Source organism: Clinocottus analis, unplaced genomic scaffold, assembly GCF_023055335.1.
Source record: "Clinocottus analis isolate CAN_PGR_092001 unplaced genomic scaffold, fCliAna1.0.p SCAF_21, whole genome shotgun sequence".
In the NCBI taxonomy this organism is placed as follows: Eukaryota; Metazoa; Chordata; class Actinopteri; order Perciformes; family Cottidae; genus Clinocottus; species Clinocottus analis.
The window spans coordinates 11,816,109-11,829,463 of NW_027175943.1; the positions used below are offsets into that span (position 1 = coordinate 11,816,109).

Here is a 13,355-nt window from a genome sequence, read left to right on the forward strand (position 1 = left end):
CGTGCCCTGAGTATCGCTTCTCTGGTGACAACTCGACTTGACGCCAAGAGGACTTATTTTTGTGAGAATTCAGTTTTTATATTTTCCGACATTGGTTACTCCTGATTTAGTAGCTTAACCTAACAACTTCGGCAGTATATATTTTTTTTCAAATGTATAAAATATATTCAATTTTATTGTAACGAGGTTCTTCCAAGTGCAAATACATGTTCAATGAAGTGGATATTACATATTAGTTACAGAATCTTTTTCCTTAATATTATGAAAGTCAAGTCACAAAACAGATGAACATGGAGGCCTACTAAACGTAATATAACAATATAATTGCAATGTTTGGATTGGATGCGAGTAAACTTTTGAAGATGTTCATCTCTAACGAACACTCATGTTGAAAAAAGCTAACTCACTTCAGACACGTTCAGAGTCAGTATAGCATGCTTATTACTGTATAGTGTCTGAATAACACTGGAGTTACTAGTGTGGACCTATACTCTTTAAAATTGTGAAATTACTGTTAAATACTCTTATAAATGTTCACATGTTTTAACAAATAAGTAGCTTTATTTACCTTATCAGAATATATATTGTGCTGAAAGCTTACATCGTACCAACGAAGGCCTAGTTGAGTTGTCTTTTGAACACAAGAGGTCAGTGTAGACCTCCCACACATCTCAACACCACAGTAATAACAGATGGCAGCTTTGTAAAAACATAGTATTTTAATAAATATAAATATGGCAAGATACAAATGTAACTCAGCAACAAAATAGGCGATAACAAAAATAGATATTAGAAATAACAGAAAAAAAATACATCTTTTTGGGGGTGTACTTATGCAGTGCATTGGTGTCTGTTGCATCAGACGACAGTAAATTACTTAATTATTTAATTTCCTTCATACGTCTTTCTGTCTGGTTCACCACAAACATTCAGAGACAAATTATTGGCAAACATAAACTCAGTCAAATCCTGTTTCTATTGTCGGTCGTATCAAATCTGTGTGTTCCCTTGTCTTCTTCTGTTTAGCACGCTTTAAATAAAGCTGTCGGTGAATTAGTCTGTCCAGCCAAAAGAAAGTCGCAACCCTGTACAGCGGGTCTATTGTGGTCATCATGTGTGTGGTCATCATCATGTGTGGTCATCATGTGTGTGTGTGTGTGGTCATCATGTGGAGCATGAGCAGCAGTAGTCAGACACAGTGGAACGGAGTCCTCACAGTGGGTTACTGTTGTTGAGGCTGGTTGAACTGACCCATGAACAGAACAGCACCTGAACACAAGAAGTAAAACATTAGACACACCACACAATGGAGTTGGCGTTCTAAAATTGGGATTTACATTTTTTTTTTAAACGGACCAGGAGTGTTACCTGTTTGTTTGTGCTGGATGAGGAAGAGGAAGGGCCGGTCCAAAGTAATCTCCTCCACTGCCATGCGAGAAAACATCACGGCGGCTAACAGAGGGAGGGGAGGAATGAAAAACAGGTCAGTTTGTTTTAACTTGACCTATCTGAAATAATAAGTCATGAAATATTTTGACGCAGTGCCTTTTACAAGACAGGGCCATTTCATACATCTGTGCATGTTCTCAGACCATTTTGCACCAAGCATTACAGATCTATCAAGATCATTAGAAAGAATACAACTTAGGAACTTCTGAATTGGTTTCACTTCCCCCCCCAAAATAAAGTCAGTATTACCTGTTGCTGCGGCTCCCTTGGTTCCCAGCTCATTCACTTCGATCTTCACTCTCTGCAGAACCTTCGACACGCACAGCCTCTCGTCAGCTGCAGGACAGAAACACACACACACGTTGGAAACACATTTCATCTCAAGTCACGATACCCGCTGTTGTGGCAAAGTCCCTGACTAACTAACCACCTAACATGGTCTTCCTACTGGCATAAGAGGTTGACTCACTGGTGATGCGTGTGAAGTCGGCAGTAGCCAGGTTGAACATGTCTCCCAGACCCATGTTAAGCAGAGCAGTCTTCAAATTCACCTCAGTGTTCAGACTAAACCTGCGAAAAAAAACACACACAAATCCTTAGTGTTCATTCTGGTTGCTTAGTCCATTAGAAAAGTCTTTGAAAATCTGTTATAACAACCCATATGTCTGACTCTTCTCACCTGGGCATGGCCAGCTGCCGCTTGACGTTCCTCAGCTCCGTTCTCCACTGCTTAATCCTCTGGCTGCTCAAATCGGAACTGAGCGCGCTCAGTGGCACCTCGGGCTCAAAAGGCGACACCAGGAGCATGCTCAGTGAGTCGCCCTGGTACGGTACCTCAATGACATCGTAGTCCACCCCGTCGGCAGTCACAAACTCACCTGTTGATTAAAGGTGAGAGCGATCAACGTGAGTTTCAAAGCAGTGCACAGTTAGTCATCATCCAAGTTCAGATCCTGGGTCAGTGCGTCTGACCTACCGTAGTTGTAGCGGTTGGTGAGTCTCATCATGTGCACGGGCACGCTGCTGCCGTTGGCGCAGTGGAACATCCTCTCCTGGGTCATTTTGGGGTCAAAGGGCACTTTCCAGAGGCCCTGGAAGTGGAGGGCATTGAGGATGACCAGGCGGGTCTCATCGGACAGAGATCCGGATGCAAGGAACTCAGGGATGGCACCTGCGGACGAAAAGACACCAAAGAGGTCACAACGAATCCTAAGCATGTCTCGAGCAAAGAAAGTAGTTCCACTTGGAACCAAATTGCAGAAGGATCCTGCAGATGTTAAGCAGCTGGTACCTGCTGTGTGGTCTGAGACCCATGAGTTTATTATGTCGACAGCCTGGTCTGGCTTGGTGAAGTCCACCTGGTTGGGGTGGGACTGGAAGGCCTTGGCCAGGGCCCGGCGGTACCCCTTCTCCAGGCTCATCTTCCTCTCCACCATGACCCCGCTGGCTGTCTCCACCCCTTCTTCACTGGACAGGTCCCGCTGCAAGAGGCGCTGCTGCCGAGACATCCCTCGCTCTGCAGCAGAGGGTTACAGCAACGATACATCATTATATATTCAAATGTCTTTCTTCTGTTTCTTGGTGTTGCGAGAATCCCTTTTTCCTTACAGAACCCTGAATGTTTGATTGTATTTGCCACCCACCTTGCAGAGAAAAGCCCATGGCAGCAGTTAAGGCCTTGCGGGTGCTTCCAGATGCACCGAGCTGAGCCATGGCCAGGACAGAGGACACGCCGTATGGGGACAAGACCACGTTCTGGTCCACAGAGTCTCGGGCCAGCTGCGAGAAGACCTTCAGGCCAAAGTCGGTCTGCCTGTCCTGCAGAGAGCCCATTGCCGCTCCGCTCAGAGTCAGCAACATGGTGATGTATACGCAAAGCATCCTGGGAGAGAAAGGGCAGGCGTGAGTTTGAATTTGCAAACTTGAGTTCTGAGTTTGACTCCTAAGAGGCGGAACCTTCTTTTCTTTATATTTCTAAACAGCTCTTTTTCAAAACAACTAGTGTCGTATTGATGGACATTAAATGTTGCCCAATGTGTACTATGAGAGGTACTGACGGGAAACAGTGAGAGTTGTATTAAGGAGAAACAGTTGGATTGCTCAAACGCCTGCAGAGACTCTAAATAGCTGGCAGATGTTTTCAATTAAACTTTAGGGTAATGATGCAAGAGCCTGAGAAACTTCCGTTTTCTTTTTTTTCCTACAATAAAAAAAAACAAAAAAAAAAAACGGACAAAATGTAGTTGTCAACCCTACAACTATTTGTGCTAAGGTGTGTGTGACTCATGCTGGATGTGTAAGCAGTCACATCAGTGTGTTAACTGGAAAGTCTATGCGTGTCGGTAACATTGGTTTTCCACTGCAGACATCAATAGTGCCGACTGTCGAGTATACAGCATACTTTACATACTGCGGCTCTGAGGTCACAGGTCGGCCGCTGTTTGCACATCCAGCTCAAAAACTGTGTTTACTTGATGGGAGGCATCACAGGTGAAAAGAATAAATATTTAAACGAAAAGATATTGCCATGGACTTTTTAAAAAAATTAAAAGTCTTCTGAAAATGGTTGTTATTAGAGTCAAAGTCTTTCAAAGAGGGGATCAGATATATCTTTGTATCACTCCATTAGTCAGAAAATACTGTCAACTGCTATACAAATCTATTCCCACTACGTTTTTAGGAATAACAATGTCAGGCTATGAATGATGAAGAAATTATCTAGTTTTTGGAAATGTTCCGTTTAATATGCGATGAGGCCTTCACTTTTGGTGAGTTTAGGATGCAAATAGACAAAGTAGTCAAATAAACAACTAAACGTGTATTTTACACTAAAGTGTGAAAGAAGACATGGAAGTTAAATAGCCCAAATCTGACTAGTATATTAAAAACAATTTTACTTTACAGCATCTAATACATTTAGTATAGGTATGATGATGACCACAACCTCAGAAGAGACAGTGACATGAGTCCCAAGTATCTTTTCTGGGAAGTTTCATCAAACCAAGGAGACATGACCACACTATTGGTGCATTCTTTTTCATGCCATATTACATATATCACACAAAGACTGGCAGGGATTCAGTGATGACGGTATTCCCAGAGATTTCTGTGATTCTGTTAAATAAGCTCCCCAATGTAAAAAAAAATAACTATTCTTTTTTTAACTTAGCTTAATACATCTAATTTAAAATTATCTAAATGTTTAGTCTGGTTGTAGTTCTTCTTACCTTCTGGTTGAAATGTTTCCAATGTCGTTCAGCAGGTCAGTGTGGTTTCAGCGTCTGTCTGCTGCTCCGGCTGCTCGAGTCTGAATGACTGAAAGACTTTCTCTCTCTTTATATAGTGGGGCTGCATGTGTGAACCGCCTCCGCACACACACACAGAAGTCATTAGAGAGGATGATGTCATCTGACGCCGTCTGGACAGGCTTCCTTTTCATGAACACACGCATCCCCTCTCCCTCCGTCTGTCTGTCTCTGTTGCCCCGAAGCATGACAGAGCATATGGAAAGTCACTTAGCTGTTTTCACTGTCTCAGTCAAACACACACACACACGCAGGAATGTTTCACCTGCAGACAATCCGCCAGTAGAGGCAGTGGATGTCATGAGTCTTTGTGTTGGATTTTGTCATGAATAGAAGTATTTTTGCCATCTTGATCATTCGTTGGGATTCTAATGTTTTCCAACACTTTGTCCAAAAAAACAACTGGCCTGATATGACACATGACAAAAAACTATTAATCCAATGCTGATGAAGAAAATTTCCTCTGCTTTTTGCCAGATTATTGTGCAGAGGACAACAATCAGAAGTCAAACAAAACCATGATTTTAGGGACACAGGTTTTATACATTTAAAAGAAAAGATGCTATTTTTTTATGTCCCGGGAGGCTCAGACAGAGGACCCACATGCAGATGTTTGTTGAAAGAAAGTAACTTTATTCTTGTCAAAAAAAGACGGCAGAGGCCTCAAAAAGAGGATTCCAAACAACAAAAAGAAATCCGGTGGAACAGAAAAAAACAGGATTCCCAACAACAGAGTTCCTCTTGCCACAAAGGTGGCACTAGGAACTCCAACAGGACTCGACCACAGTGAACACAAAGTACAACTCGACAAGGCGACAGGCGACAAACAGGGTTTAAATACAAGGGGAAGGTAAGGAGACACAAGTGGAATCAATGAGAGCAGCACAGGTGAAGACAATCAAGAGAAGACACACACACACACGCACAATCAGAAACAAGGCACGCAGGGGCAGGAAGGGCGGAGACACAGAGGACAAACAAGTTAAAACAGGTACTCGGAAAAAAACAAACCATAAACTAACCGTGAACCGTAACTTTTTTTTATTACGAGTAAGTTGATCTTACCTTCACATTATTCTGCATTAGTAGTGGATATAGGACCCAACACGTGTTCAGATTGTTCCAGATTTAGATCAGAATCATGCCAATTTTTTTTTAAGACAATATTTTTCTGTGAAATTTTAAAAAAAAAGCGTTTGAAGACATATACAAGTCAACAAACAAAGTATTGGTTTGCTTCTGGTATTAAAACTTTGATATCCGGAGTAATAGTGAAAATATTCACATCTGAAGCAACTTCAGCTGTTTCGGTTTTGCAGATTTAAACCATCTGTGCTCAGCTAAGTTGTGCAAGACCTCAGTGGTTCTGTATGTACCAGTATCCAGTAGTACTGGTCAAGGGTTACAACAACTACTCATGTCACAAATGGAATTAATTACTAATTGATATTAAGACAAATCATCAAAAACCAGTCATTTAAAGGTATCAGGATACTCGGCACATTCTGATCTGATTTTGATGGGGTTTTTTTTACATTTACTACCGAACCTGCTTGCACTACCAAACACAGTAGTTAAAGGTACTTAGCGAGGCTTTAACATTAGTTTATCTTTTCATACAGTCACTGTATTGACTCTCACTTTGGGGGGGGAGTGACACATTAAAACACCACATTTTGGTCGTGGCTGCCAGCATTCCTCATCCCGCTACTCACCAAGCATCTGGTAGACATACAGAGAACGGGAATCAACACACTGTTTCCAAATTTATCCGGAATGAGAGCCACAGAGAGTAAGTCGTAATTGGAGCCACTTTTTCTCGTAGAAGCTGAAGAGCAAAGCCAATTTGCTCTCCGTGTCTCACACAACTTGAATGCTACCGAGTGCTTGATGTCTATTTTTTGAGGTTTTACTTCAGTGAAAAAAAAGGGCAAACTAATGTATCCAGAAGGTGTTTAGGCATGGCAAATAGTAAACCATAACAGGAGTAAAACCACATTACAAGCAGACATGTTTTCTCACTTCTCTCCAGTGGTAGAGCCTCTAACGATGAAAAGCGTTTTGGGGTTTTAATTGCCAACATTTTGAGCTGTCTGTCTCAGGGATTTTTTTTTTCTGGAGCATCTGTGCTTGATCAGTTAAGGCCAATGGAGAGTAAGGGAAATATGGTGGTTATGACATTGTAAGATAGAGAGGGAATTGGAGATTGGACAATTTCTGTTGGTTCTGGGTTGGATGGAGCATTGTAGGGTATCACACTTTTGTCATTCACTGTTACTTATATACCTAATAAAACTAATATACTGTAATTCATATGACCCTAGATATCATGAGCCAGACAGCAGGAAGTCAGCTGACATGGTACAGGAGGTTGTGGTGGATCGATGGGTCCAACGAATAAAGCATTTTCACCCAGGAGACTGCTGGCTAATGAGAATTTGATGTAAATATGTCAGATTTTTAGGCTTTTATATCTCAAACGGATTGAAAAGCATGTGGCTGTTGAAATGGACTCTCCCAGATCCCCTTGAGGTTTGGGCCGAGCCCCGAATGTCTACAAATATCACCAAAGAAAAGGACAAACCCAGACTATAAACTGAGACAACAAGGTTTAGGAACTAGACTGCCTTGATGTCATTGTCATCTCTCTTTTATCTTTCTTCATGCCAAGACAGCTATGTATGTGAGGGACATTTATGAGCCCATTTACACTGTCTTGTATGAAAGACGGGCGGTTTTGTGTTTTGGGGTTGTTGCATTTTAATTGCCTCGTTAAACCACAGTTTACAGCTAATTTACTATCGTACCTAAAGAGCTGCAGTTACCACTTAATCATTTTGAGAAAATGTGAGCGCGTGACAAACACATGCAACCACCCAAATGAAAAAATAATAGCTGTGAGCGACGAGCCGATACGGCCTCGTGAGTCATTCTAGGAGACTTTTGTTTCCCTTCTGTTGTTACTGCTTATGTCATCCCGTTGTTTGTTTAGACGGTGTTGCCAAATATACACCGACTGCATCAGCACATCTCTCTAGTTTAACTTGGTAAAAACCCCATAATCCCTGAGGATGTGGTTCATTCCATATACGGCCGTGACTGGAAATTTGGCGTGTACAGTACTACCCACCTAGTTCTCTGTGGGGGCTTCAGGAAGATGGGAATTAGCTGTTGCCAAGACAAAACACAATATCACACCCACTTGGTCATTAAATCCCAAAAGGATAAAACCAGTTGTTACTTGACCAGTAAAATGTATTTGTGCAATCAATGATAGATAACTACCTTCATATATGCAATTGTTTTGTATGCTACGCTACCTAAGGACTTCATTAATGCTTAAAATATAATGTATGAAGGCCTTAACCTTTTGGAAACCATGCGCGAAAAACTTCCCGCTCCAATTTTAAGTGCCAGCATGCACCATTAAGACAATCTTTTGGCATAAAATACGTAATTTTTTCCATTTTTTTTATCGAACGACACAGTTTTTTGACTGAAACTCCTTCGTAACAGGCCAAGGCTTTGTTTTATTGTGATTTGTGTTGCAGATTCAGATTCTTTAGGTCCTAATCCTTCCAAAAAAGGTGTTTTATCAACCGCTCCAGGAGGCATTTTTGGGAAATCTGGCTTATATCATGCTGGATGTTCATAGTTATGATCAAAATATCTTTTAAAAGTGATTTTTTTTTTGCAGATACACATTTTTTTTCCAAGCCTTTGCTGAACAAATACATACACTAAACACAAGTATTGTAATTAATTTGGGGTTCCTACGACGACTCAAACACAGGGGGGAAAAAACTCAAACAGGGAAAAAGAGGTCGAGAGCCAAAATTGATTACAACAGTTTTCAACGGGTTAAATATCAGGTGGAAGACTTTTCTTTTTTTGCCATCGCTGGAATGCCATATTGAGCATTGTGCATACGTGAATGGAAACAGGACACCTAGTCCAATAACCCAGTCTTCAGAAAAGTGTTGGGATTTTATGTTTCGGCAAACCACAGAATATGTTGAACGTTGACATTTCTGAACCAAAAAGTTTTAGATCCGCTTAAATCACACTTGTAGAAATGCACACAAGGAACACACACAAGGAAATGCGACACACTATGTGTTTTTTCGCTTTAGATAACAAAACTACTTGGTACAATGAGAAAAAGCAGCAACACATAATGATTCAAAAATCGATTCCCTGGGTAAAAGCCATATTTTATTGTATTGTATTGACCGGTCAAATACTGTTGGATACCACATAACTTTCTACATCACTTGCTCTACGTGTCGCTCGTCGTAATACTTCACTCTCTCTGACCAGATGCAAGAACAACCACATTCAACACATCCACAGTTTGCAGAAACATACAAGACCAAAATGTTTTCCTGGCCTCCGTGCCGTAGCCACTCACCATATTTAACTCTCATGGTCACATTTTTGTGGACTGATTGCAGAAAGAGAACCCAATTGGCCCATTTAACCACAGCCACTGAGTTAGCAGTTGACATTGTGAAACTTCTTGCGAAAAACTTCTCATGAAGCAAGTGTGGTTTTATAGTATTATTCTTTTGTATATATTTCTTTACGGTAAAAAAAAAAAGAAAAAAAAAGCAGCTACCCACGTATGTTGCAGCGGAAACGAGTGAAGAAATAAGGAAAGGGCAGCGAGGACATAGTGTGAGTAAGAGGACAAGGAATCCCCTGTTTCCCTAGTTGACCTTGTAACCTTATGGTTTTGGCACTGAACAAAATTACATTGTGTATATAAGTGTTTGGTTTGGTTAGTTTTCCAACCTTGCACCTGGAAAAAATACGAAAAATATACACTGAAACATAGACAGAAAAAACCCAACGTGATAAATGTGTCATCGGACCAGTCTAAACTGGTTAGTTTTGATTCGTCTCAGCAATAAAATATTGTATCGCTGAAGTCTCGTCTCGCAAACCATGTCACGTTTTACAAATAACATGGAAACATCAGACAAAAAGTGCAAACACAGGAGTCTGACGCTGTTTGTTGGTCATGAGTTTGTTGGTCATTTGGGTGTATGTTCCTTAGCAACTTAAAGTTTCATGGTTGTTTTAAAAAAAAAAAAAAGGATTAATAGTCAGCTATAAGAAATGACTGCAATCCAAGATCTAGGAGCTGATACAAATCAGACTTTACCAGTTCATACTGGTCTGATGACACGCTTGTCACATGTCTTTTTGTCTGTGTCGGCGTATATTTTATGTTACATTCAGGTTAGCCGAATAAATTCCCTCTCCTTCTATTACCATGTGATCCATGCCATTTCCTTATTTCAATTTCCATATTTTCTCTATACAATGGTGGAAGATGCATATATGTGATCTTGTCATACAGGAAAAGTCTGTCCAGTCAATAGAGAGAAAGTTGAAAGTGAAAACTCATGATTTTAAGAAGTTAAACTACAAATGGGTGAATGTCGTGAAATATAATCAGAGTAGAACCGGATGTAGATCATTTTCCAGCAAGGTGGATAATGTATTATTAAATTATAATTAAAAAGTATATTCCATTCCAATCTTCAAACCACTTATCCTATTTAGGGTCGCGGGGACCTGGAATTTTTTTAATAGTCTCTAATTAACCTGAGCCGAATAAGCTGGAGAACCTTGAAGGAACCTATGCTACCACAGGGAGAACATGCAAACTCCACACAGAAAGACCGCCGGGATCGGGAATCGAACCCTGGTCCTCTCTGGTGAGGTGACTACACCACTGTGCAGCCATGAAAACAAAAGCTTTTATGTTCATTTTGGCGGCCCCTGTGGACGAAAGCAGTAGTGTTTCTTTGCATGAGAATCCCTCTCGTAAACTTCTCAGTTTACTGCAACAGGGTCAGACAGTCTGACCGGCGTGGTCCAGGTTCGGGCTCTCTTCCCTCTGGCGGGCCCAACAAAAGGGCCTGGGCCTCCAGCAGCGAGGTGTCGGTGTTGGCTCCCAAAACACTGCTCCTGGAACTAGAGGATAACTAAAGTCATCAGGATTCATCCTCTGAGGAACATGAATGAACAAAAGTCATGACAATCCATCCAATAATTGCTGAGGTATTACAGTATTTTAATAGTATTTTATAATTCTATTTTTTAATAGCATTTGGTCACTTTCACCAAATATAACCTTTGAGTACATCCACATTAAAGTGGTTAAATTTGTGAGGAAGCAGATATTTAGCAAAACGGTCAAGAGAGGAACAAACAGAACCAGCACAGGTCTTGACGTGTCACATCAGACAGCGCACGCCTCATAGGAGTAAAAACAGGAAGTGAATCAAGGGGCCGAGATAGTCACTTCCTGACATCCCGGTCTAGACTCAGAATGAAGGTTATCTTATTTGTTTTGGACATTCTTTGGACTGTGGTATGTTGGAAAACACACTGACAAAAATGGTATTGAGGTCGTAGGTGAGACGCAGGAGCGGATTCAGGTTTAAAAGGGAATGAGTGACAAAAACAACGGGCGCCATGTTGCATCTTGTGGGGTGCCAGTACGTAGAAGGTTTTCCTCCAGGTATGGCAGCCTGTAAGGTATTGCATTGCGTTCATTTCACTGGTTTGGGCACCACTTGATATATGGTCCATGTTTGCTGTGTTTTCTTGTTCAAATACGAGGGCATGCGGGTCGTTGTGGTTTCTCTACGACAGTGTCAGTGGAATACACCGATGATGAGTAATGAATGAAGTACTCCTTTGGTAATGGTGTCACTTAAAGGGTACTGACGACTAAACCAATCAGTGATCATGTATCTGCAATAATTTTCTAAACCTTTTTTTAGTCTTTACTAGTTCTTGTGGTATCTCCAAAGGAACACAGTCATCATGAACAGCATTCCTATATAAAGAAAAAAGGGAAGTTCAAGTGTGCTGTGTGTTGTTGATAACAACACAGTCGTGAAGGGGAAAGCCGCTGCTGCGACCGGTAAACGCATCATCGCACAGTAAAAGAATTTCTTCAAATGACACATTTGTTCTGGATAACAGCGACAGACGCTGAGGGCAAAGAATGACCTGAGTGCACGAGCATTATTCATGCTGCTGAGTTCACCCCAACATCCCACTGTGTGGCAAAAGTTTCCAAATTATGAAAGTTTATCACTCATAGAAAGTGAAACGACAAAAACATTCCATTTGTGAACTGAATGGAATTAAATCAAAAATGTTTTTCTCACGAACAAAACGTATTATAACGACATTAAAAAAAATACTTAAACAGTATTTGGTTTTAAATGATTAACTTAAATGATTCAAATGGGCTAAAACACATTGTACAATAAATGACAGAATAGTGAATGACCCTTGAAATAAACTTGCATGAGCATTTCTCAACATTCTTAGAGCACTGGCTTTTTGGTTGAACAGAAGATTATGATATTATTAAAAAATTATAGTAATGCTCAGTAATAAGTATGCATTAAAATATCAAACTGCGTACCAAAATAAGCCTTTTGCACAAACTAAGGAAACTATTGCAGATATATTTACAGCTGACCAGCTTTATATTAAGAGAATAAATCATACTCATGAACCCATTGTATGTTTGATGAACTATTAGGCATGTGACAAAATATTTCTTCTCCTCTCTGGCGGCGCCATACGCGACACTTTCTGGCCGGCCGAGACCATAGTTAACTTTGACCAGCCAAGGGTCTGACATGCAGCTCCCCACCGAGTGACAGGCTTTTCACAATGCATTTGTCCTGTGAATTATATTGTTGTTGTTGTTTTGATGTTTTATGGACAGACGATAGCCATGTATTGTGGTGTTCTTGAAAGCCGCGTATTCTAAAACTAAGCCAGTCTGTGACAAGTCCACGTGTGTCTCATGCTAAATCTTCCATCCTTGGCAGGATTCTCCATCTGTTGAATATCTCTCTAAACTCTTATTATTATGAGGCGGCATTAATGCAGTTTTCATCTTCAGATTTGGCACGCCGTTTTGTTCACAAATATCTTGTCGTGCAGGTGCAATGTGAGCTGCCAATTCAACACAAAAAGTAAGCGCTGCAGCTGAAATGTTGATCCAGTTAAGATGTATTCTGATCCTTTTGATCAGTTAAAGTACAAATATCACACATTAAAATTACTCGTAGCACCCACCCACCGCTCCCCCCTCAGTTAAACACTGTTATCCCCATCAGCACTGGGTTGGGTTGACTAAGGTTGGGTACCGAAAACCATTGGCAGTGGTGCTTATCGGACCGAAACGCAAAGTCGATTTTGGTGCTTCCTTTCGGTGCCTGAAATACTTTTTTTTTTAGCTACTCTGATGACTTCATCCTGGCAGCAGGTAACGATAGCCTACCGTTTGTATAGCTACAGTAGCTAGCTAGCCATCAACCTTTTAACAGAAAAAATGTCGAAAGGTAAACGGTCAAAAGTGTGGCTGTATTTGGCAAAAAAAGATTTGAACAACGTGACCTACAGCCAATGCAACAAAACAACTGAGTGTAAAGAAGAAGACCCGAACTCCGAGCGAGAAACCTTTTCTCCACCAAACCTCGTTTAGGAAACGTTTGTTTTAAACGCTGGAATCTGGACGAGAAAGATGCAAAGATTCTCGAGAGGGAACAGACTCCC

At 41.0% G+C, this 13,355-nt stretch overlaps 1 protein-coding gene across 1 annotated transcript; it reads right to left on the reverse strand.

The window, feature by feature from the left end:
* Positions 1-688: 688 nt before the first annotated feature.
* Positions 689-4,753, reverse strand: serpine1 (serpin peptidase inhibitor, clade E (nexin, plasminogen activator inhibitor type 1), member 1). Its single transcript, XM_068587947.1, has 9 exons — positions 4,677-4,753; positions 3,093-3,331; positions 2,741-2,965; positions 2,426-2,620; positions 2,129-2,327; positions 1,919-2,019; positions 1,699-1,785; positions 1,369-1,452; positions 689-1,269 (listed from the first exon to the last, which is right to left on the reverse strand). Exons 2-9 carry the CDS (start codon positions 3,328-3,330, stop codon positions 1,223-1,225), a joined length of 1,176 nt encoding a protein of 391 aa, XP_068444048.1. The 5' UTR covers position 3,331; positions 4,677-4,753; the 3' UTR covers positions 689-1,222.
* Between the last annotated feature and the right edge of the window lie 8,602 nt (positions 4,754-13,355).

What these genes read in the sequence shown, in the direction of transcription:
- serpine1 (XM_068587947.1), bottom strand. Translation starts at nt 3,330, where the DNA reads ATGCTTTGCGTATACATCACCATGTTGCTGACTCTGAGCGGAGCGGCA. An exon ending in CAAGGGAGCCGCAGCAACAG is followed by an intron (nt 1,453 to 1,698) that starts GTAATACTGACT and finishes TCCCTCTGTTAG; the next exon opens with CCGCCGTGATGTTTTCTCGC. An exon ending in CATCCAGCACAAACAAACAG is followed by an intron (nt 1,270 to 1,368) that starts GTAACACTCCTG and finishes TCTTGTGTTCAG; the next exon opens with GTGCTGTTCTGTTCATGGGT.